Genomic DNA, 26,266 nt, shown 5'->3' with positions numbered 1-26,266 from the left:
GGGTAGCTAAGGAACACATTCTTTGGTGGCACCGGGGACAAGCATATGCATTCGTCGAGTCCATCTGGAATAGCAAAGTACATTATTGAGAAAGAATGTAGTAATACATAGCTATAACAACTAGACAGAATGCGAAAGCTCCAGTGGTACCTGAATATCACCATTTACACTGTTAAACATCTTGCAATCACAGGAAGTTATCATTTGTATTTAATAAATTCATAATTTAATAATTCAATAAATAGACAAACAGCCCATGCATTGTGCGTTATGAAATACAGTTATCTTAACACTTGTATGCTGGTTTCATCCATCAGTTGGGAAAGAACATAGCATGTGATAGAATGCCTGATGCAAACAGGACAATATGGTTTCAGCAAAAAAGTTTTTGAAGTACTTGTGTGCTTGATAGCAACCCACCCAGTCAAAACAAAACCATTGAGTTCAATGGAATCTTTCAATAGGAGGTAATAGATTCCAATTGGACCCAATGAAGTCACTGTATGAGTAATACCATGACCCCAAAAAATATTTGATAATAGTAATAAGCATAATCGTAATGTATAACTTAAGTAAAAGATCTTTATATTCTTGTGTGATCAATGGGTGAGAACCGTTTAGCTTTTTGTGAAGCTAAAAATTTCCTTTGGAACTACCGACTTCTTTTGAACTACTGGCACGACTTCGTCAACCGATTTTTGCTTGTATTGTATGTGTCTTACCACTTATACCAGTCTATTCTGAGGACCCTTCTTCGTCTACCACCCTGACAGCAGTCATCAGCTCTGACTTGACTCCTGCGCAGACGCAACAGCTGCTTGATTTGTTGAAAAAAAAACACGCTACTTCTTTTGACGTCTATTCGTTGATCTTGGGCCAAGCAACCGTTGCAGAGCATTGCATTCTGACAGATGACACATCCATCGTGTGGCGCCGCCCATACCGTGTGTCTCTAGCTGAGCGGAAAATCATTGACAATGTCGCCGGCATGCTGGCGTGGCATATATAGACCTGACGGAGGTCTCCCACAATGAAGGGATGCACTATGGGCATACTTCTCATTGAACAGAGCTGCCACTGTGTGTTCATGATTGAGTGGGCTTCCAAATCTGTTTGATATATCAAGGTTAAGATACATCTGTGGTTTTACTTTTTTTTCTTTCTTTTCTTTTCGTATTCTGGGTCATTCCATGCCAAGTGTCCCAGGCTTGGCAGCTCGACCATTGTAGACGTTTCTGGTTAAGTGGAGCATTTTTGACAAAAGAAGTCTTTCTCCCTCATGATCTGAAATTTTGTTCACTTATGTAAAAGTGTGAACAAAAATTGTATGAAATGTCTCTGTAGAGAGCCTGAAAAGCTCTGCCTGTGTATCTAGAGAGGCTTTGCTTAGATGCGTGTTTATTATGATGACTTAAACATTTATTTCTTCCACTGCTTGTTACATATCCTCAAAAGCAAAAGAAATCTTTTGTGTTAATTTTTTTTTAGAAGACTTGGTCTCTCCCTGAACATCACAAAACCTTTTTATGATTGGCTGTAAGTCATACTTCGTTTTATTCAAATGCTCACAGGCACAATGGGTATAAAGTTTTCACAAAAGAAAGGGCGTGTCCTTCATTACCATAACTACAGTGAACTAGAATGCCGTACACTTTGCCATAAATATAACCATCGCTACAGTGTTAGTCCAAGAGTGCCAATTATGCCAATAAGATAGCACTGTTGGCACTGACCGAGCGTTGCCTAATGCAGGTTTATCAGTAGGCCTGCATTAGGCAACATGCAGTGAAGGCCAATGCTGCCAGCTTAATTATTGGTATAGCCTATGATAAACTCGTATGCAAGACCGAAATGCAGAAAGAAAATCTTTTTCAAGAGTACATTTCTCTCATATGATTATGCGCCTAAAGGACATCTATGATCAAAATGAATGTTAGCTGAATTGACATACACTTTTGATTAGGTGGCGAACTTCTTTCAAATTCTCGTGGAGATGGAAGGTTTTCCCCTGTATGGTGTTTTCTTTGTGTGTACTGCTTGTTATCCTGTCATTGTTTATAACCATCTCTTGATCATAATTTTGTAAATGTAGTTCCTGTACATACACCATTACACTGATTGTTATAAATACCGTACGTAAAAAAAAATAGCGCTGTTTAATGGTTGCGCAATTACGTATTCCGTACTGTATTGTGATAATTGTATAACTTTGATTCCACGTCCGTATTTCTTCTTTCCTTTTAATTTAACGATTGTTCTGTGTGTGGAGCTTTTGTTATCCGCAAGTTGGTTTGCAATTCACTAAAAAAGTTGTTTGCAAATGCAAGGTTCAACGATATTTCGAGATATTTCCCAAATTGTGGGATGAAATACATGAGCGTTCCAGTTGCTTTTGTGCTCCAATGTATAAAACAGCTTTATGGTAAAAAAGTAAGTGGAACAATGCATCTTCACAGCGAGTTTGATGGCACATATCTCTAAACTTGTGGCATTCTGGAAATTCATTCCAAGTGGATACGCCTGACAAGCTCACCGGCTACAATTCGTAAATTAAAATATGTGTCGTAAAGTCATTAACTAAGAAGTTAATTAGCGATTTTTTTAATTTGTTAAATATGTGCTTCGACTTTTCGTGTTACTAATGTCTGCCGCATCGAATAACCCAGCTAAGTGATAAGAATTATGCTACCTGCCACAGACAATTTCTAAAAATTCCGTAAAACTTAAAAATTAACACCCTGCATACCGGGTGATTCTACAAGGACTCTTATTTCAGGGGACGCTCAGTAAAATCCTCGCAAAAGTTAAGCTAAACAACAACCGTTCAATTGAGTTTACTGGTTATTCACATCATATATAAGATAAAGAACACGGGAATACCCGCTGCATGCAACTTACCGTAGGAGCGTAACGCAGTACGCAGCGCCGTGGCTGCGTAACCTCCGGCTCACAAAAAGATAAATGTACTTATAAACGTCATCGCACTCTGGAAGGGAGCCCTGCGTGAAGTTGAACAGAATCTGAGCGCAGCACGCTGAAGGTGGTTCGCTCGTCGATGTTTCGCAGTTTCGCGCGCGAAAAGAATAGCGCCAATAGCACCTCTTCCTCCACGCGATCACTTTCTCTCTCTCTTTCCATATAGTGCAAATGGGTGCTCACAGCGACAGCTCGCTTGCTTGTCGATCTTTCGCGCGTTGCAGATAGCGCCTGTTCCTCTCCACAATCACTGCATTTCTATCTCGATAGAAAGAAACTCTATTTAGATAGAAAAAGCGAGTACTTGTGACTTCCGAGATCCGTGGTAGGAAGGAAGAAGGGATAGGTGCAAGAGTTTCCACTGCTGTTTTCGGAGGCTGTGCTGCTTCTCCGAGTTTTACGTTAACAAATACCGTATTTGCAACAATATAATGGGAGCTGTTTTACGGAATTTCCTCCCCTAATAACGCGCCTCGCGTTATAATTTGGTTTCGGGACACGAATATAATGTGTTCATTTTATTTAATTTTATCCTATGCTTCAAATTGTAGCGAGTTAAACCACATCGATTGACACGCTTGTTTTCCAGCACCTTTTCTTTTTCTTCTTGTTCTGCCTCATGGTTGTTGTGAATAATATGCGGCAACTTCGCGTTTTGCTTTATATATATAGTCAGAGACCCCGGTCTCCGCCACGAAGATCCGGAACATCATGCTAGCGCTGTACATGTATTCCACATGTTTTGAAGAGACGCACTGATTACCACTTGCACGGTGTAAAAGGTGCAGATCCCTGATGCCTCCGAGAAAAATGAGAGCTGAAACATCGTGTTGGTGTCGAGCAAGACTTGGCAATCTGTGTTTTTTTTGCTGCATTTTGACTCGTGTAAATACCTTCTTAAATAGTCAATTAGTTTTGTTCCGGAAGCGAAAAGACGCACGTATTTTGTCGTTGCTTCGCCATGAAAAGTGCCTTTTATTCGACAGTTACGCCATTCAACAGTCGGCATTACAGCCGAACCCGCACAGTAGAGGGCTTAATTTGTGTGCAAGGATCGAGATTATAAGTGAACAGCAAGATTTTGTTGTGCTAGTCCGTGGACGAAAGTATATATTTTGACCGCAAAGTGCCTTCCTGGCGCGTCGGCAGAATATTTCCATACACTGCGAGTTGAAGATGACGCTATATTTCAGGCCCCTGCAGGGCCGCCTCTCGCGATGGTAGAACTGTCGATCTCCTCACCCTATTTGATATTGAGTCCACGCGTTGCAAATGGGGCTTGCGACAGCATCTCATATACAGGTTTTATTTACAAATGTATATGTCAACCATAGCTTGTGGAGAGACAGAGCTCCAAAAGACCGCTCTCTCTCCTTTACAAGAAACAAACAACTTTTATATGATACGATTCCCAAAGAATCACACTTGCCCGCTGCTCACTACTGCAGGGCCGTACACGTCACAAGCGGATTTGCAAGCGCGCAGCTGTTACATATGAACCAGTGGTTACAACAAAGTCCGCGAACGAGTTTCCTGTCGGCTGCCCGGCCTCTCGAGCCTCGCCACTCGGCTTCTGTCAGTGCCGGTGTGCGCGGTCGGGTGGTTTAAACTCCCCAGCACTCGATCCACAAGCGAGCTACGAATAAATTTTACTTAGTTCCTCGGCTGTATGAATGTAAATAGTTCTCTTCCTTACGTAACGTATATCATCTCTTCCTGTACCTTTGCGCTTATATTGGGGGCGAGCTCCACCACTGGAAAAGCTGGCGCCTCCGTCAGCGTGACGGGGTATGAGGGATCACGTGGACACAGCGGCCGCGTCGGCTGCTTCGGAAGCGCCGAAGCGAGCTGAAAACGAAAGACCCACATGCGCTGCGGTTCTGATTAAGTGGGAGGTTTTCTCTCTTCGGGTGTGCACTTGACAACACTCGCAAACCTTTATAATAGGTACTGGCTGCCTTCGAAGGCATCCGACATGGTAGGCTACTGCTCGATGCCGCAGTGCCGGACGTACACAACGGAGCCGGATGTCAGCCTTCATATGTCAGCCCGCAGGACAACAAGCTGCGTGAAGTTTACGATACTTAGAACTGACAAGCAGCCGTCGGCTACAACTCGGGCGTGCAGCAAGCACTTGCGCGAGTCATATTTCTGGTCCAGCATCGCGGTTGCGATGTTCGGTGAGCAGCAGAAAGCGCGCACTGAGAAGCTCGCCCGCGCGCTCAGCCCTGTTGATGTCATGAAGCTTTGGGCAATGAACTTGTTGATTCTAGATAATGGCAAGTTCATTGCAATGAAAAGGCAACGGTAAAAAGCACGTTGAAATAAAAGGCACGGCATATTCTCATGCTTGTGTAGCACCAACCAATGAAGTGTACTGGATTAAGAAAAAGAAGCAGCGGGTAATTGCTTGTTGAGAGGACCGATAAATATACAGTGCGACACAACTTGAGAAGTAACTATACCGAAACGTCCGATGCTTTAGAAAAAAAAAAAGACGATTGAATCGTCGAGACGGGACATCACAAGTCGCCGTCATAAGCGTCGAAGTCCCTGTTATAACGAAATTATTTTTGAACAGCTCTGACAGTATCCACGCAACAATGGTTGCTTGTGTACTGTCAAATGCTCATATGCTGCGGCCTAAAGCTCACGGCACGGTGCGAAAGTGAAACATTGTGCGCGGACATGCATGCATGCACCGCGAACCCGTGCGATGGCTGCATGGAGGCTTCATTTTGTTAAGCTCCATTTGGTTATTCAGACAGCCCACTTTAAGAAGATATTTCACATAGTTCGCTCTTTGCGATTGCCGACCTTTCACGGAAGAAACCGGTTCGGGTGACTCCATCACGGCGGCCACCCGCACTGGGCGATCACTGTACCCATTCGGTAAAGAGATAGTGTCTGTAAGCCATTGTGTATTTCTGTTTGTCCAAGATTATTATTTTTACAGTAAGTAAAAGACTTCATTCGTTTCGAGAGTAACAGTAATGTCCGGGATCGCTCCCGCGCGCTGTTTTTATTGAGCGCCGCGTTATCCCTCATACTACGCAAGCCAAGCGCTTCCGACAGATAGCGACTCCGTAAGTCCTCGCCCCCAATAGCCATTGTATGATAGTGACTTATAAAGTGGCTTACATAGTCCTTGTATCCTGACCAAATAAATAAATGAATATATTTATATGTTTGAAAAAAAAAAACACAGAGAGAGAGAAAGCTTGCTACATAAGACCTGAAAATATAATGTCGCCTCACAGGCGCCTACAAAGCACGCCGATGTGTGAATGGAATGTTGGTGAATTTTATTTAACGAATTTCTTGATTTACTGTAGTTTTATACAACACTGAGCATGTGCCACTGGGTGTGCGTCCGTTCTTGGCCGACCCGAAATAGGCATATCCCACTACGATTCTACCATATAACATATAATGTTGGTTCAGAGACTTCCCAGGGAGCTCCAGAGGGCATTGCGCACATGCCACTCGATGAAAAGGTCCAAACGAGTTTCTCGCGTCGGCTCAATTCCTTATATAAATATATATATACACACGCACACACACACACATGCTCTGAGCCACTCCCCGACGAGCGCGCAAGGAAACAGAAGCAGCAGCGCAAAAGTCGAAACCTTGCTAGATAAATTATCGGATAAAGATAGCTTTTTAGTCCGTACGTCTGACTGACCCGCGGGCACAGCAGTCAGTGACGGTGCGTCGAAGCAGCGGTAAATGTCGTAGAGCTAAACCTGGCAGAAACAGAAAAGGCTGCCGAAACGAAAACCAGAGTTCGCTTGTGAAAACAGCGTATCCTTAAAAAAAAAGAAAAAGAAAAACTGCGTATTCTTGCTTTTCTTGGCTCGTCATCGTCGCGCTCAGAGCGAATTGATACCCAGAAATCAGCGGCATGAATGGCACGACACTGCTGATCGACAAAGCGGACGGAAAGCTTCGCACGATCAACAGTTGAAACCGCGCAGAAAAATACGCGCGCCGGGCATGCCGCTGATGCCGCCGCGTCGTCCAATCAGAAGCTACTATAGCTAACGGCGCGCCACACAATTCCCTGCGATTGCTCGTTTTGGCGCTCAGTAGTTCCTATATGCTCCTTACGCTAAGGTCATACGTGCGCGGCCGTCCGTTGCGCTTCTACGAGTACGCGCACTTCCCGAGCTCCGCGGTTCCCGCCAGCTTACGAACTTTGACGTCCGGCAGTAGTACCTTTCGAGATGGCGGGGGTAGTGTGTTTAGCCATCTTGGAAACAGGCGAGCGTAAAAAGCTCGTGCTGCCGACAGGAGCCCATTCAGAACTTCTGGCGGCTTTGGCGCCATTTGTGCCCGTCAACGAGAACACACTGGTGAGTACCTTGAATACCTTGACAGCTTTGCATTTGGGTTGGATGGTTAATAGTGTCACTTCCGTGAGTAGTCATGCATAGTTGGAAAATTACAAGCAGTGCGGACAGCTACAGAGGGACTCATGACAAGACAAGCGCTCTTTGTATCCCTTTCTCTATGCATGTGCGCGCGCTTTTTCTCGCTGCTTGTAACTTCCCAAGCATGAATGCATGCCAACTAGCAACTTTGGGTACTTTTGTTACAACTATTATGGACTGAAAAAACGAAGGCTCCCGTACTTTCGATTTGTGTTTCTTTGTCTTAGTCTCTTTTTCGCGCTACAAGATACTTGTGACAATCGCTGCATTGACCCACTAGTTGAAACAAGGAACATGCATATCCTTCGCGTTGTGAGATTTGTCCGCACGTGGTATATTTACATGCGTGAGAGTAATTTTCGGAACGTGACAAAAATTTAATACTACCAAGAATCGGCACGTGCTTCAGCGCCATGCAGGGTGTTTCACCCAATTTGAACCATGCACATGCTTGGTAGCTGGACAGAACCAAGGTAAAGTTGTTTGCCGTCGCTTGGAGATATTTTATGCATTCCGACTAATTAGATAATTGATCTTAATAAACTTCCCAGTTATGATCATATGAATGGTGTAAGTGAGAAAATTGTAGAGCAACACGAATAACTCCCGACACAGCTTTCTGTTGCTCAATACGCGGTACATAAAAGTGCTTTTCCTAGTGTAAAAGATGCCCGCGAATACACGCAAAGTGCCTCAAGCGGCCTGTCGCGCGGAAATTTTGCGTGCATTCGTGGGATTCTTTTACGTTCAGAAAAACATCTAAAGCTACATCGGGAGTTTTTGATGTTGCACTACAATTTTTTATTTAGACCTTTCATCTAATTATAATAATTGATAAGTTTATTAAGACATCATCTAATTATGCAGACGCAAAAAATAATCTCAGTATCTCTCAGCTATGTGGCATTTGCATACTCTAATTTTGCTCAAGCTACGTGAAACCGCACACACACATATATATATATATATATATATATATATATATGCGCGCGAGAAGAAAGGAAACCGAAGGGCCCAAATTTTAGTAGTCATATCATAAGAAGCCAAGTCATAAGACAGCATAGGAGAAATTACTTGCACTTATTGAGTCAAATAAATGATAAATTAATGAAAATAAGAATGGATGAGAACACAACTATGCATAGTTGTTCCTATATATATCTTTGTTGGCTTCTTATGAAATGGCTAATAAAAATTGGGCCCCTAGGTTTGCTTTCTTCCTGTTCACATATAATTCCCACTTCAACGCTCTGTATTTTCTGTGCCGCCTACTTTGCCAAGGTGCTCTCCTGAGGCCTCTGGTGCATGACACATCACTGCACTAAAGTAAATATTAATAGCATGCAACATGATGTGACACCATTTGCATGCCCTTATTCATTCCCGATCAATAAAGCACGTGCCACTCAGATGCATGTTGTAATTAGCCACCCTGTTTGTAGTTCTTGGATAATTTGGGTGTAGCTATTACATGGATAAAAATATCTATAGGAAATTGCATCATCAGCTCGGGGAAAAAGTCTTAAGAGGTTGGAATGTAACAACGGCCGCCATTGGAATGTGAACCTGTCAACGTTTAACGCTAGAACGTTATCTAGTGAGGCGAGTCTAGCAGTGCTATTGGAGGAATTAGAGGGCAGTAAATGGGATATAATAGGGCTCAGTGAAGTTAGGAGGCCCAAAGAAGCATATACAGTGCTAAAAAGCGGGCACGTCCTGTGCTACCGGGGCTTAGCGGAGAGAAGAGAACTAGGAGTCGGATTCCTGATTAATAAGAATATAGCTGGTAACATACAGGAATTCTATAGCATTAACGAGAGGGTGGCAGGTCTTGTTGTAAAACTTAATAAGAGGTACAAAATGAAGATTGTACAGGTTTACGCCCCTACATCCAGTCATGATGACCAGGAAGTCGAAAGCTTCTATGAAGATGTGGAATCGGCGATGGGTAGAGTGAAAACTAAATACACTATACTAATGGGCGACTTTAATGCCAAGGTAGGCAAGACGCAGGCTGGAGACAAGGCAGTGGGGGAATATGGCATAGGCACTAGGAATATCAGGGGGGAGTTATTAGTAGAGTTTGCGGAACAGAATAATATGAGGATAATGAATACCTTCTTCCGCAAGCGGGATAGCCGAAAGTGGACGTGGAGGAGCCCGAACGGCGAGACTAGAAATTAAATAGACTTCATACTCTGCGCTAACCCTGGCATCATACAAGATGTGGACGTGCTCGGCAAGGTGTGCTGCAGTGACCACAGGATGGTAAGAACTCGAATTAGCCTAGACCTGAGGAGGGAACGGAAGAAACTGGTACATAAGAAGCCGAATAATGAGTTAGCGGTAAGAGGGAAAATAGAGGAATTCCAGATCAAGCTACAGAACAGGTATTCGGCTTTAACTTAGGAAGAGGACCTTAGTGTTGAAGCAATGAACGACAATCTTGTGGGCATCATTAAGGAGTGTGCAATGGAAGTCGGTGGTAACTCAGTTAGGCAGGATACCAGCAAACTATCGCAGGAGACGAAAGATCTGATCAAGAAACGCCAATGTATGACAGCATCTAACCCTACAGCTAGAATAGAACTGGCAGAACTTTCGAAGTTAATCAACAAGCGTAAGACAGCTGACATAAGGAAGTATAATATGGATAGAATTGAACATGCTCTCAGGAACAGAGGAAGCCTAAAAACAGTGAAGAAGAAACTAGGAATTGGCAAGAATCAGATGTATGCGTTAAGAGACAAAGCCGGCAATATCATTACTAATATGGATGAGATAGTTCAAGTGGCTGAGGAGTTCTATAGAGATTTATACAGTACCAGTGGCAACCACGACAATAATGGAAGAGAAAATAGTCTAGACGAATTCGAAATCCCAAAGGTAACGCCGGAAGAAGTAAAGAAAGCCTTGGGAGATATGCAAGGGGGGAAGGCAGCTGGGGAGGATCAGGTAACAGCAGATTTGTTGAAGGATGGTGGACAGATTGTTCTAGAGAAATTGGCCACCCTGTATATACGCAATGCCTCATGACCTCGAGCGTACCGGAATCTTGGAAGAATGCTAACATAATCCTAATCCATAAGAAAGGGGACGCCAAAGACTTGAAAAATTATAGACCGATCAGCTTACTGTCCGTTGCGTACAAACTATTTACTAAGGTAATCGCAAGTAGAATCGGGAGCACCTTAGGCTTCTGTTAAGCAAAGGACCAGGCAGGATTCCGTAAAGGCTACTGAACAATAGAACATATTCACACTATCAATCAGGTGATAGAGAAATGTGCGGAATATAACCAACCCTTATATATAGCTTTCATTGATTACGTGAAAGCGTTTGATTCTGTTGAAACCTCAGCAGTCATGGAGGCATTACGGAATCAGGGTGTAGACGAGCCGTAAGTAAAGATACTGAAAGATATCTATAGCGGCTCCACAGCCACCATAGTCCTCCATAAAGCAAGCAACAAAATCCCAATAAAGAAAGGCGTCAGGCAGGGAGATACGATATCTCCAATGCTATTCACAGCGTGTATACAGGAGGTATTCAGATACCTGGATTGGGAAGAATTAGGGATAAAAGTTAATGAAGAATACCTTAGTAACTTGCGATTCGCTGATGATATTGCCTTACCTAGCAACTCAGGGGATCAACTGCAATGCATGCTCACTGACCTGGATAGGCAAAGCAGAAGAGTGGGTCTAAAAATTAATCTGTAGAAAACTAAAGTAATGCTTAACAGTCTCGGAAGAGAACAGCAATTTACAATAGGCAGCGAGGCACTGGAAGTCGTAAGGGAATACATCTACTTAGGGCAGGTAGTGACGGCGGATCCGGATCATGAGACGGAAATAATCAGAAGAATAAGAATGGGCTGGGGTGCGTTTGGCAGCCATTCTCAGATCATGAACAGCAGGTTGCCATTATCCCTCAAGAGAAAAGTATATAATAGCTGTGTCTTACCAGTACTCACCTACAGGGCAGAAACCTGGAGGCTTACGCAAAGGGTTCTACTCAAATTGAGGATGACGCAACGAGCTATGGAAAGAAAAATGATAGGTGTAACGTTAAGGGATAAGAAAAGAGCAGATTGGGTGAGGGAACAAACGCGAGTTAATGACATCTTAGTTGAAATCAAGAAAAAGAAATGGGCACGGGCAGGACATGTAATGAGGAGGGAAGATAACCGATGGTCATTAAGGGTTACGGACTGGATCCCAAGGGAAGGGAAGCGTAGCAGGGGGCGGCAGAAAGTTAGGTGGGCGGATGAGATTAAGAAGTTTGCAGGCACGGCATGGCCACAATTAGTACATGACCGGGGTTGTTGGAGAAGTATGGGAGATGCCTCAGCCCTGCAGTGGGTGTAACCAAGCTGCTGCTGATGATGATGTAACAACATGAGTCTACACCATGTGTAATATGTTTCTATTCCTGCTCTTTTGGGCTGTGAGCAGGCTGCACTGATAGGCATTGGAAGAGCTGTAATAGTATGTGTGCACCCAAGAAACACTGATATTTATAATTAAAATGCCTTGTTCAGCTCCAAATCCACGACGACGATCTGGATGACTTCATTGACCTGGAGGCAGATGCCATAATTCCCACCAAGGCGAAGATAAAGGTGGCAAGAAAAACAGTGCCTCATACAGATGTGAGTGTATTCTTCTGAAATAGAAGTCAAGCAGCCACCAGGGGATTGTCTTTAGAGCATGCTTGTGTTTGTCTCCTCAGTGTGGTAAAAATGGAAAAATTTGACACAGTTAAAAGTGCAGCCTTAATTTCATACGGTGTATGGCGTTGCTTGTGGAAGAGTTCAGGCAGCACATGTCGAAAAGCTGTCGATCCAATTCACCCATTTCCTATGACCCGGTAAGGAAACAAGTTAAAGGGCCCTTCATCAGGTTAGGGCAATGCAAACACACAAGCCTGGTGTGTAGATCACACACTTATTGTGTTTGTGAAGTATCAAACCACTGCATGCTGCAAAATACAGCTGAAATTTGAATTTGAAGCTTGTGCGCCCTTCCTTTCAAGGGAGTCCCACATTTAGCCGGAGTATGAAAATCAGAGGCACTGCCTGCAATGTTGCAGACTATGACACGTGAGTTTGGTAAATCATTTTATGCAGAACCTGCGAAAAATATAATTGTAAGTGCGGCGCACTGCGAAAATGGAAGAGAAAAAATAATAAAGGACGCAATACTTGTAATGGAAACATGACATCTCCTTGATTTAGTTGTCAGAGGAGATGGAGAAGGAAGGTACATTTGGTAGAGGCATTCAAATTCAAGGGAGTCAGGATGTGGAGCTGTTAATTTTCAATCCGCACATGATGAATCTGCACCTGATGCAGGGCCAGATTCAGGCTTAGGTATCAGGTTCAAGTAATCCATAGTTCATTCCTCTTACCTATGCTACATAGAATTTGGCTGACTCTGCAGACTTGCTAGCTTGTCATGCTGCTTGGTATTAGTAGTGTTTGCTATTATGCTGGAATTAGCTGGTGCATCTTACATTTAAAAGGGAAAATATTCTTTTAAGCCAAGTCAGGTTTTCAAGCAATTTCAAGTACCTTGCTGCGACAGGTCACGTTTAACTATAATTTCGAAGGGCTGTAATTATTGCCAGCACCACAAATGGCCTTGTTGCAATATGCTTGAATTTATTAATTGAAAGCACAGCTTAGTGAAGTGACATTGATTCTTTCATTGAGGACCTCTGTTAATGTACAAATCGGAAACTGTTGCTGCAGGAAAGCATGGTTGCTGTGCAGTGCACGAGCCCGGACACCAGCTTCTCAAGTGCGTCCGACAATGCTGGCCCCACTAATGAGGTTCTTGGTCTCAGGTAAGAGCTGGTACTTCATAGAAAAGGCACAGAAAGGCCCTTTGTCATTCACTGCAGCTAAAAGCAGTTACTATTTTGTGAACTTAACAATAACAATCCTTTTCAGCGATGGCTCCTCCATCGTGGAGGTGCATGTGCCACTTCAAAAGCAGTTTGACTATTTGGACTTTAAATTGCCATCATTCGGCCCATACGAAGAGGTGCTACAGCGGAAAGAGCCCGTGGGGGGACCGGTGAGGCGAGCAATCATCAACCGCCTTTTTCAAGCTTGTTTCGAGATAGTATGGTAAGCAGTGCTTTTGCATTAACCTAATGTATGGTCCCATGTTATGTCGACATGCATAGAATTTGGCCTCCAGTCCCACCTGTTAAGGACCGCAGTGATAGCAATCACGCTGGTCCCTAATGTTGATGACTGGTGGACTTTCTTTATTGTAGAATTCTTAGTTCGAAGCACCTGGTGCCAAATAATTTTTTTATAGGTCTTACTGGTATCCGTCTGGAGTGACTGAATTTGGCAATAAACCAGTTATACCACTAAATAAAAAAATAATTTCACTAGGTTAATGCTGATATAAAGCACAGCTATTTCTGGTGGTAAACCATCTGTGGTAAGCCTCTCACAGTGCTGCTAAGACTGCTGTCATGGTACTGCTGCCTTCTTTTTTTCATGAAACAAGAGAAAGCAGGCTCCCATCGTAACACTGTCGTTAGGGCATTCACCTTTGGTGTCAAGGCAGGCAGTTTGAATCACAGTACTAATGACGCGCGTCTATTTTTCTTTCTTTCCCGTTTCAACTTTTTTTTTGCTTTTGCACAAGCGGTGTATTACAGCAAAAAACTTAATTTCTCGTGCAGTGTTTTAGTGTTGAATTGAGATATGAGAACTTATGTTTATAAACTGGAACAGCTGTTGATTTTAGTATTGTGTGATATTGCAGACACGTATACTCTCTATAAGGGAAAGTTCTGACAGCCATAGCTTCCACATTATTTAACCTCGGGATAGTTTTCACACATTTCTCCGCAAGCTTCTAGTGGTTTTGGTTGTACTAACACTTCCCACAGCTTCCTCCAGGTTCTTCTTGCCTTTCTTTAGTTTTAAGATATGTGGTAAACGAAGAATATGATTTTTTTTCATGGTCAAAAAGTAATAAATTTTGTATATGCTGTGCAATAGTAAAAAATATTCAGCTGGTTGTTACTAGATGCGGTGATTTATTAACGGGTTCCCAGCTGCAACAACTAGTGAACCAGGTGGAACTGCTTACTTAGTGCAGGGAATTGGCTAAAAAACCAGTTGAACTGGTAAGCGATCTAAATCTGAGTGCCCAACTCATATTGCAATACGAACCGTCTCAAGGCCCATTGCAAGGTGCAGTAATCGCGTAGCCGAACAAGCTCTAGGCAACTACAGTGAAAATATTCTTTGACATTGCAGTGAACACATGGCAGTCCACAGCACTAGTGACTGAGAGGCTGTTGGAACTCAGTGCTATGCTCACAATTTTGTTGTGTACCAGACTATCAGGAAATCGATTGCAAATTTATCTAACCTGAAGGGTGAACTGAAGCACACAGAATGCACCAGGCCAACTATTCAGGAGGGTACAACTGTTTTTAATACTGGGTGCTCCAGCGAACACTTTAAAAAAAATTTTAGAGGTTGCCTGGGGCACATAGCACAATTCTAGTTCATGAGCTGGCCTACTCAGAGGCGGATATTATTTGCACAAAAAATTGAAATGCATAATCGAATAATTAATATTCACTAATTAACTACTTTCCTAAAAAACATCGTTTTATGTATTCAAGCACAAAAGTACTTAGAACGCCAATGCATTTCTCCACAAATTTCGGGAATCAATATCTCGAAACTGGTGTCATCCTGAGAATTCGTTCCAAGTGAATCCGCCTTGCAAACTCCATGGCTACAATTTGTAAATTGCAATATGGCCCATAAGGTAACTAGTTAAGAAAACTAAATTAGTGCACTTCTATTACTTAGTCGATAAGGCATTAAAATTTTTTTTGCATGCCCGCCTCGTTGAGTAGACCAGCTCATAAACTAGAATTGTGCTATCTGCCACAGGCAACCTTTAAATATGTTTGCAAGTGTTCACTGAAACACTTTCTATACTGCCTGAAGTAGCATTCCAATAGCAAGAAAAAAGTGCTGAGCCCAGATAAACAGAAGCACTTATTCTCAGGCTAGTTGGTTCATAACTGAAAAGCAAAATAACTTCTCAAAAAACCCACACGAGAAGGAACATCTAAAGTGCCACTGATGTGATTACGGATGCCTTTCACTGTGTTAAGAAAACGTGAAAGACATCCGGCGTAGTCATTACAAATGTGCCAGCGTAGCTTCTTTGGTGCTTGCTAAAGAAGAAATTTAGTTTCTAGATTTATACTTGGGTGGCTGTTGTGTGCATTGCCTAGTCCAAGTGCTGCAATGTGGGTGTAGTTTTTGTAGGTATGTGTTAATGCTACTGCAGGCAGATGCATATTAATGTGGCTATATTGTTGTGAATAAAATAAGCTGGAGGGTGGCACCTTCTTGGTTCCACGTATTCTTACACCACAATGCAATTTCACACATAAGTTCTGCTTCTGCAAGGTGACTTGCAGGCAGAATAGTCTCACTACCTTAATAGGTTATAATGTAAGTGCCAAAGAGTAGCAATTGACTAACAAGCGAGATAGCCCCTTCAGTCACGAATTAAACTAGCATGGATTACTTGTGCAAGTTCATTATTGGTTGCAAGCATTACTAGAAAGAAAAAAAAATTCCACAATTGCTACAGAAACGTCCCCTGTTACACCACCCGTCAAACACTGTAGTGCCTTTTCAAAGTGATCTTCGGTAGCGATAGATTTTCCTCAGTACAACGGAGGTACTTGAGGTAAAAAGAACATTCAATTTACCTTAAGCATAATTTTTATGATCTATTCCTTGCCACAACTGCACAGATATGGCAAAAATAAGTCGTGTCTACAAATGTGTACAGTGACTGAGGGGATGCGTTGCATGCCCTTAACAGAGGTGTAGTGCCACTTGCATCCTGCACTTTTATAAACAGCTTACTGCATTGCCTATGTATGTGTGCATGTGTGTATGTTTAAATGCTTCCATTCATGGATGTAGGAAACTGAAGTTGCGTAGTGTATTTCCTGAGTTCCTTTAAAATGAAACTTTTTGTCTGACATGAATCTTTTTTCTTTTTTTGCTTGGACATAGTGGTTTGCAGGTTGGCCTATGTTGAGTCAGGGGCTGATAACCAATTATAATTTATTTCGACCATTTATAATATACCTAAGAAATAATTATTGCGTTAATTGGCTTTTTGAAGATTCTTTACAACTTTAGTGCTTTCCTGAGATGTTTTCATACTGTACTGATAATACAAACGTATTGATACATCTCTTCTGAATAGGTACCCTTCTAAGGAGCTTTACTGCACTGCTGTGGAACAACTGATTCAAAAATATCCGCACTTGCGTGACAATGTAAAGAAAGGTAGTGGCATGGTGAGTAAAACTTTTGCCATCTTTTCCTTCCCATTTTAGTACATAGGTGCCACATTGAGGTCTTATGCAGTTGTTCTGACAGCTGGATTGATGTGGTGTGGCAGAGCTCATTGCAGGGTCTTATAATCAGGAAAGGACAACAAGAAGGAAGATGCGCAGTTTATTAAATGCAATGTTGAGATGAGGATGTGCATTAATGATTTAGCGTTTATGAAACTAGGAAGCCTAATTCAGAAACCTTGAATAGTGTGTAACTTCACTCAGGCACCTCAAATAGCCGAGTCTTTCTATGTAATATGCAACAAGCTCAGATTATATCCAGGAAATGGATAGAATATATCAAAATCTGGGAAACTCGTGCTACAAAGTTCAAATCTCTGGTGGTGTGCTGGTACCATACATCGCTAAAAGCTTCATGGAGTTCTCAGCGTTATGTATCCTGTGTGCACTTACACAAGTAAAAGAAGGAAGATCCAACAGAATGAAATGGTAGAAACAGAACTAGTATAGAACGACAGAAAGCTTAGCTAGTTGGTAAGGATTCATTATGCAAAAAAAAGTGAGGCATGTTGTTCAGTTCTCTTGTGTCCTGTCTGCACGCCTTACTTTTTTTGCATAACAGAACTAGTACTTGAAATGTTTTTTTTTTTCAAGCACAGTAACATTATTTGTTTTGAAACCATACCGGGTGTTTTAGCGAACACTCAAAATTTTAATGGTTGCCTGTGGCATATAGCACAATTGTAGTTCATGAGCCGGTCTGTTTAAAGAGGCGGATATTACCTGCACAGAAAATTGAAATGCATAATCTACTAATTAAATAATTAATAAGATTTAACTAATTACCTCATGGCCCATATTGCAGTTTACAAATTCTAGCCGTGGAATTCGCAAGGCGTATTCGCTTGGAAAGAATTCTCAGGATGACACCACTTTTGAGATATTGATTTCCGAACTTTGAGGAGAAATGCATTGGCATTCAAGTTACTTTCGTGCTTTAATGCATATAACGATGTTTCATGAGGAGAGTAACTGGAATGCCAATGCATTTCTCCGCAACTTTCGGGAATTAATATCTTGAAACTGGTGTCATACTGTGAATTCGTTCCAGATGGATCCGCCTTGCGAGCTCCACTGCTAAATTTGTAAATTGCAATACAGGCCACAAGGTAATCAGTTCAAAAATGTCATTAGGGAATGTATGTTAATTAGTCGATTATGCATCTTGTGCACTAGGCGCAAACACACACAAGACACGAGGGAGGAGAGGGGACAGAGCGCCACTTACAACCGTTTTATTTGGAGGCACACCACACACTTAGATATCCGTCTCAGACGCAAGGAACACAATCAGATCAAGATAGATATGAAAGCGAACTGGTTAAATATTTCTTATCGGCCATATATAAAGATTTTGATGGGTCGCTGACACACATGCTTCCTTTCTTTCTGATAAAGAAAGCTTCAATTACTTCCTGAGCTTTTTTATCTTTACTCTTTGCTAGAATACGCGTCCCTGCAAAGCATGGCTCACAAGAGCGTGATGGGCAGGACTTAATGTGCTTGGATATGTTTGGCCCTTCTTTATCTTGCTCTACATTTCTTTCATGTTCCCTAATTCGGTCGTTAACGCAGGGCTCAATTAGCCCTTTTTAGGAGCGGCCGCATAAGAGGGAGATTTCGTACACGACACCTTCGGTGCACTTCATGAACGGTCTCCCATGCTTGGTGCCACATCGATTTTTATCTTCACATATTCTTTCAATACGAGAGCGAAGGCTTCCTAGCTTCTTGGGGGCTGAAAACACAAGTGGTACCCCATGTCTGCTAGCAACCTTCTTTAAATTGTGGGCCATCTTGTGTACATAGGGCACCACCACAGGCCTCACCACCTCATCTCGAGGGGGATCTTCCTCAGCTCTCACAGCCGCACTCATTTTTTGTACTAGGCTATAAGCGACTGCCATCACAATCGAATCAGGGAATCCAGCTGGAGACAGCCTAGCCAATTGGTTCTGCCAGCTAAAACTGCATTCTGTGAGGGCACGATTTTCCGAGGGCGGATTTCAGGCAAAGTGAAGCAATCCCCCGTTTTATTAACTTCATATGGGTGGAGTCGCATGGCAGGAGCTCTTTGTTTGCACGAGGTGCATATGCCCAACAAATCTGATCCGCACAAAACTCAACGTTTATATCTTGAAACTGTAGGCAGTTACCCTCAGGCACTTCAACGGTGCATTGCAAGCCATTTCTTTTTCGAAAAGAAAGGAAGTATGTGCATCAGCGATCCGTGAACATCTTTATGTATGGCTGAGAAATATTTAACCAGTTCGCTTCCATATCAATCTTGATCTGATTGCGTTCCTTGCGCCTAAGACGGCTATATAAGTGTGTGGTATGCCTCCGAATAAAGCAGTTGTAAGTGGCGCTCTGTCCCGTCTCCTACCTTGCGTCTTGTGTGTGTTCGCACCTAGTACTCAAGATGGATTGTGACCAACTCGCCCAACAAGATGTCCTTTTAAGTTGATTATGCATTTCGATTTTTTGCGCAAGTAATGTCTGTCTCATTGAATAGACCAGCTCATGAACCAGAATTGTGCTATCTGCTGCAGGAAACCTTTGAAATTTCTTTAAAGTGCTTGCGGAAACAACCTGTATATATACTAGACAGGTAAGGGATGCGAAGAGCAGGCTGGCACCGGAAGGGGCACAACGCCTGCTTACTCTTCAGAAAACAGGAGACAGCAACAGCAATAGAAGACAGGAAGAAGGGGATGGAAGATAAAAGAAAGACTACATATGTCAAAAAATTAGGTAGAACGCACACAATACAGGTCACACATAGTAGGGCCGGTCACTGCAGGTCACGCCACTAAATATTGTCGAAATAGAAAAAATAGTGTCAGAGTTCCTGTCACCCGGAAACAGAAATAGGCTACAAATATGACCCTAAGGTAGATTCTTTTAAAAAAGTAAGAGTGGTGCACCTGACTGCGTCGAAACGCACAACCACTGGGGTACAAATATTCGTTGAGTGTCGTACACTGCAGGCCAAGAAGGTGACATTCTCTCACAAGCGACGTGCGCTGTGCAGTGGAAGCAGGACACTACAGTATGAATGGACACGATGGACCAGCCACATGTCCTTGTCATTATAAACGTTCGCACATGTTCACACAGCCAACCCTTAGCTTGAGTAGTAGTGCTCTAGTGCGACAAGGCAAGCCTTGATTGCGAACATGGGGTGGGAACAGTCCATTTGCGACGCGCTAGTCTGGATGCTGCTTGAGCAGGTGTTGACAAATCACCAGACGAGCTTCATCAAGCTTGCACAATATTTCAGGGCAGGCACAGCTGTTATGAGCGCAAGTGAAGCCAGCCGAACAGCCTCATTATTTGTGGCGATCTTTATGTGTGAAGGTATGCGTTGGGCAACGAGAGATATGTCATATGAGACAATTTTGTTGGCAGAGTCATTAATGCTGCGCACAACTGGACAGTCAATCTGACTGTGTTGTAATCTGCTAAGGGCAGCGCGAGTCTGTAAAGGTGGCAATCTTACACTTACACAAGTAAAACAACCAAGATCCAACAGAATGAAATGGTATAAATAGAACAAGTACCTTTAAAAAAATTTGTTTGCGATGCACCGTAACAGGTAACAGGCTTTTGTTCCAGGTATGCATACACATTTCTTTAGCCAACTGGAATTCATGTGTGTTTTTATGCACTAAAGTAACGAAAGTTATGTCTTTTATGCATCTTTGTTCAAATATACTACAGGAATCGTGGAATGTTGCCCTCAAGAACAAGTTTAAGAACAACAGAAAGAAGGCAGTGAATGTGTCGTCGGAAATGCAAGCGGTTCGGGCCCAGAGCTACCGCAAAACTCCCAGGGAGCCAGTGGTGGAGGTGGCGAACAAGAAGCTATGCCGCCTCTCTGTTAGTGTTTGTTAATTATTTCTGTTTTGTTTTGCATGCCCCTCTGAAAAATGCAGGTAAAGTGTTGTCAGTGGTGCACATCTTTTGGCTGTTTTTTGTTTCACTGATATTTTTCCTTTAACTATCAAAGTTTCGTCACTGAGGTGCTGGTTTTACATATTGCAGAACAACAATGACCTCATCGTTTATGGAGAGACCTTGGAGTCACGACAAAAACACAATGAGTGGCTGCAGGAACATTTTGCAACTGCTGATCCAGAAGATTTGCGGCCACGTCTTCTTGCAACAGCCAAGGAGCGGCACGAGTGCCTTCGGCGAGTCACGTTGTCGGAGGCGCTCCTGCAGTATCCTTTCCTGGCAACAGAACACTCGGTACGCTTATGTTTAACATTTTCATGCCATTCATGCTAATCATAATGGTTCCGTTTTCAGCTGCTGATGGAGTTCAACATATTGTTCAAGAGAACAATACTCGACAGTATTGAGCAAGGCTGCAGCCGTCTGTGCAGCATCATTCTAGACCACGCGGAGCAGGACGAGGTTGTGCGGTTCTCTGCCATGGCTGCTGGTAATTTTATGTGTTTCTATTTTTTATAGATTTTCAGTGTTGACAAAACTGCTACTCCTTTCAGGGATCAACCATTTCTGTATATACATGAGTTACTTTATAATAAAATTTTTTGCATAATTACTTTTCTTCACTTGAGCTAAATGTACCCAGAGCAAGTAACTTCTTTACTATTTCACATGCAAGCTACAACAGGTTTTTTCAAGCTGTAGAGGATTAACCAGTATGAGAGAGCATGCCGAGTTTGTAGGAGCCTGCTTAATGTGACTTCATGTGGTGATTCTGATTGGTAACTGTCTTCTAAAGATGTAGTTCTGGCACCACACTGAATTTTCTGATTCAAAACTAGAAATCTGCATGAGGTTACTAACATCTGGATTGGATTCTTGAACACTAAGAATGAGCTGTTTTCTTTGTGATATGCTGTCTAAGGTGTGCTTGAGATGGCCAGGAATGTTGACTACACGGCATGGGTACACTTTCCAATGAATATGAAACAGCTTTGCAATATAACAGCATTGCAAACAACTGTTGCATTAAAAGTTTATAGCAAAAACTACAACTTGGATAACATTCTTGCATAAGCAGACCGAGATGAAATGAAGACTTGGATGTGGTGCATGCATCTACCTTTTGTCCCTGTGTGCTTGCGCAAGAATATAGAAGTTTGCATGCCAACAAGCCCAGCATGCAGCAGCGCTACAGAAATGGCAAGATGTGTGCCCTGTCCCTTTATAGCCTTATGCATGAAGTAACTATGCCGATACATGCATAGCTCTAGCTAATTTCTTTCTTTACATAAAATGTATGTATAGTTCATAAGTCTTGAGAGTAAAATAGTACTGAAGTGTGTCCCTCACTGTTTGCAGAGGATGGTGTGCTTGGCGTCCTCGACTTCATTGCAGGCCGCTGCAATGAATCGCTTGATGCTATCTTAACAGAGGTAAGTGCTTCAAGACAGAGGAGCTATTAACACATGCAATAGCTGGACTGGAGCACAGTTGTGTTAATCTCCTTTTGGACTGCATGTGGGGCCTGTTTCTACCTATCAACTTTCTGGGGGCCCTGCGCGTCTGCTCTTCCCTCTCTAGATGGGAGCTGCTGACCCTTTTGCTCAAGGGAACCTAAACACTGATTTCATCTGACATCTGTTGCCGAAAACTAATGCTTAGCGAAAATTTAATGACCATGTTTTGTGCAGTCCCAGTGTATTAGCTTTTATTTAAGGTCTTGGTTAGTGTATTTCTGAATTGTGTGCTTTGCGCACATATGCTGTGACTTTCAGTAAGACAAATTTATTTCCACATCTAAACATGCCCCCTTTTAGGAAAACTTAAATATAACACACACTTTATGAATGAATAAAACAAGGCATTTGCTTTTTTGTAACCATCAAAATTAGGGACTTGTTATAGAGTGACCTTAGGTTTGTGTAATAAATTTTTTGTTAATTTCTGTTTTGTTCCACAGACAGCTGCGGTCCCACTAACTCCATGCCTCCAGAGGGCATCTGATGGCTCCCTCGCGCTACACATCGATGCGCAGCGACTGTTTGTCACGTCATCACTGCTGGCAGGCCTGGCCTGCCTTTTCGCTTCGTTCTGGGTATTCCATGTGGTATACCCAAAGAAGGCCCACAGGATTTTAACATTCATTGAACACTGCTTTCTAGATTTGAGTCACACAAAGCCACGGGTGAAGGCATTGGAGCTAGTAAACTTTTACAAGAACTTTTGCTAGGCAAAAAAATGTTTGGATGCATATCCTCAGAAAAGTCTAAAAATTATTTTGCCTAACAAAAGTACTTCTGGGTTCTGTGGCCGGCAGGTTGCCCAAGCCATGTAGCACAGTGCTTGCTTTAAAAGGGCAAAATTCTTTCAAAATTCATTTGAGCTCTATCAAATCATTCGACAACACCGAAAAAAAAAACTCTTACCGTTAGAATTGGCTTGATAAGCCAGATAACTTGCAAAAACGAAAATTGGTGTCGCCACCACCACCTTATAATTCCTGCACCAGCTCGCTGTGCTATGAAATATGACGGTGTCTGTTTGGGTCTAGTTAATGTTCTACTGGCCAATATTGATGAATTCTGTTCTAAAGGTGTCAAAGAATAAACTTAGTTGAAGTACGACTTCACACTGATGTGTGGCGCGTTACATAAAATTTGAAAAATGAAAGTTAAATCTTCATTTTCTCTTCTATTAATCCGCTGATTGCCACAATGTTCATGAATACAAAGTTCTGAAAGATTGTTTTATCAGTCTAAAATGGTTTACTGTTTCTCTTTAATGTCTCTGTAATGAACCTTTAGCAACAAAATGTGTGTTAGTATGCGACTGGTATTCTCAGCAGAGGCAAGAGCACCAGCAGCATGCTCAGTGGTTCTGTACCAACTGATAATTTGAAGGATGTCCTTGCCACTAGGGTTAGGCCAACGTGGTTCTGTGTTAATCAGCACAAGCGTATTATGCAAAACTTAATGGTCCAGGAATGGGTAATGAAGGGGGGAGTTGAATTAGCTATTCTTTTTTTTTCTTTATCATGTACTTCTAACATTACACTTTGTCACAACGCATTTACTTTAAAGTAACTGTGGAGAATAAGGTGGTTTGGTATTCAGACACGCCTTCTGTGTGTAAACAGTGCTAGATGAACAATACAAAGAGACATCATAGATGCTGACTGGCAACATGAAGGGGATTGAGGGCAGCTACAAATACACATACTTGTAGTCGCACCTAGGTAGCACTATGTTCAACTTGTGACACAAGCATAGGGCATCCATCGCAACCGCATGCCTAGAAACAGATAAGGGAAACAGACTCAATTACCTTTTAGACTATCTAAGAAGCACTACAATGTTCAGGCAACGAAATTGAAATCTGGCTTATACGCATGAGTACTGCAATACAGTTGTGCAACATGTTCCTCTTCTGTGGAAAAAGGGCTGCATACTTTTTCTTTCAGCACAAGGGGGACAAGTATCAGTTAATGGCTGTTTTCACATATATGTTTTGTCATGTGTATATTAGCAATGACCACTTTCCTCATCTGAGTGAGGTCATTTTTCTTGAAAGTTTGAAAGTTGATAGAACATGTTGCTCATAGTTGCATTTTTCTTCATAACTATCCATTCACTGCACTGTGCACCCATGTCTTGGGCAACTAGCTGTTTGAAGGTCAGTACGCTATCACTGGGTCTAATGATAATCTCTAGTGCTCTCTCATTTGTTTGTTGCAATACTTAAGAGTTAGATTTTGTATATTGTCACTTGTTTATTTTCACTGGACTTTACTTTCACTAAATCTTGAATGTGTTGTGATAGTTTTTCTTTTGCAATGAAATATATGGTGGGCAGTTGCCTACACTAATGTGATAGTATGAATGCTTGCTGTATTTATCACGATTGTTTCATTTCGCTGGGGCAGTAATGGTCATTAGCAGCAGATGCTATTTGCCCTTAAGTGCAATATTTTTATTTTGCATAGTATTGTTCATAATGATCCATTGAATGCACTGCACACCCCATGTTCTGGACAAATGCCTGTTTGAAGAAATCTGCATATTCAGTGGGTCTAACATGAACATCTCTACTACTGACTTAGCTTCACTACTTCTTAAATGTGTTGCACTGTGATAGCACGAACGCTTGCTGTATTTACCACATGGTTGTTTCATTTCGTCTGGGGCAGTAGTGGCCGTTAGCAGATGTCATTTGGCCTTAAGTGCAATATTTTTATGTTGAATAGTTATGGTTCACACTGATCCATTGAATGCACTGCACACCCATGTTCTGGACAACTGCCTGTTTGAAGGAATGATATGCATATTCAGTGGGTCTAATGTGAACATCTCTAGTACTGCCTGTATTTATGAGTTAGATTTTGTGTTGTGTGTCACTTTGTTTTCACTGTGCTTTAGTTTCACTACATCGTGAGTGCGTTGACAGTTTTCCTTTTGCAGTGAGAGATATGGTGGGCAGTTGCCGGCACTAATGTGATATATGAATACTTGCTGTATTTACCTCATGGTTGTTTCATTTCGTCTGGGCAGCAATGGCCGTTAGCAGCAGATGCCATTTGGCCTTAAGTGCAATATTTTTATGTTGCATAGTTATGGTTCACACTGATCCATTGAATGCACTGCACACCCATGTTCTGGACAACCGCCTGTTTGAAGGAATGATCTGCATATTCAGTGGGTCTAATGTGAACATCACTAGTACTGCCTGTGTATTTATGAGTTAGATTTTGTGTTGTGTGTCACTTTATTTTCACTGTAGTTTAGTGAAATTGCACATTGAATGTGTTGTCATATTTTACTTTGCTATGAGAGATCTAATGGGCAGTTACCTGCCCCAGTCTGTGTATTAGTACAAATATTTATTATGCTTATCACAGCATTTTTAAGGCCACAGTTTTGTGATGATTAACTCATGCCTGACTTTTTATGAGAAACATGTCAGAACTAATAAAAAATCACTCATGCTTGGTATCTTTGAAATCATCCTTGTGGTCTTTCAATTGACTTCGAAATACTTCCACATCAGCCCCAAGAAACACCAAGATGAGCTTGAAAAATTACTCTCGGAAAGAACCGAGAAAACCTGATGAACGAGGTAAAAAAATACTACGAGATCAGCTCCAACAAACTACAGAATGGGCTTAAAAAATTACTCTTAGGTAGAGCTGAGAAACCTTGATAACGAGGTAAAAAAATACCCCCACATCAGTACCAAAAAACTCGAGAAAAAGCCTGAAAATAACTCCCAGGAATAGCCTAGAAAACCAGATAAATGAATTAAAAAATAATCTCGCATCACCTCCAAAAAGCTCTCGAATGGGCTTGAAAAATTACTCGGAAAAAGCTGAGAAAAGTTAATGAAAGAGGTAAAAAAATACTCTCGCATCAGACGCAAGAAACTCTCGAATGGGCTTGAAAAATAACTCTCAGGAATAG

At 42.2% G+C, this 26,266-nt stretch overlaps 1 protein-coding gene across 1 annotated transcript; it reads left to right on the top strand.

Moving 5' to 3' along the window:
* The first annotated feature begins 6,935 nt into the window (after positions 1-6,935).
* LOC139059594 (uncharacterized) lies at positions 6,936-25,745 on the top strand. Its single transcript, XM_070538017.1, has 9 exons — positions 6,936-7,334; positions 11,956-12,066; positions 13,168-13,262; positions 13,369-13,548; positions 16,700-16,793; positions 20,901-21,107; positions 21,168-21,303; positions 22,173-22,246; positions 22,774-25,745. Exons 1-9 carry the CDS (start codon positions 7,206-7,208, stop codon positions 23,041-23,043), a joined length of 1,296 nt encoding a protein of 431 aa, XP_070394118.1. The 5' UTR covers positions 6,936-7,205; the 3' UTR covers positions 23,044-25,745.
* Positions 25,746-26,266: the final 521 nt, after the last annotated feature.

Source organism: Dermacentor albipictus, chromosome 4, assembly GCF_038994185.2.
Source record: "Dermacentor albipictus isolate Rhodes 1998 colony chromosome 4, USDA_Dalb.pri_finalv2, whole genome shotgun sequence".
Taxonomy (NCBI): Eukaryota; Metazoa; Arthropoda; class Arachnida; order Ixodida; family Ixodidae; genus Dermacentor; species Dermacentor albipictus.
This window is presented reverse-complemented; position numbering and strand designations above follow the sequence as displayed.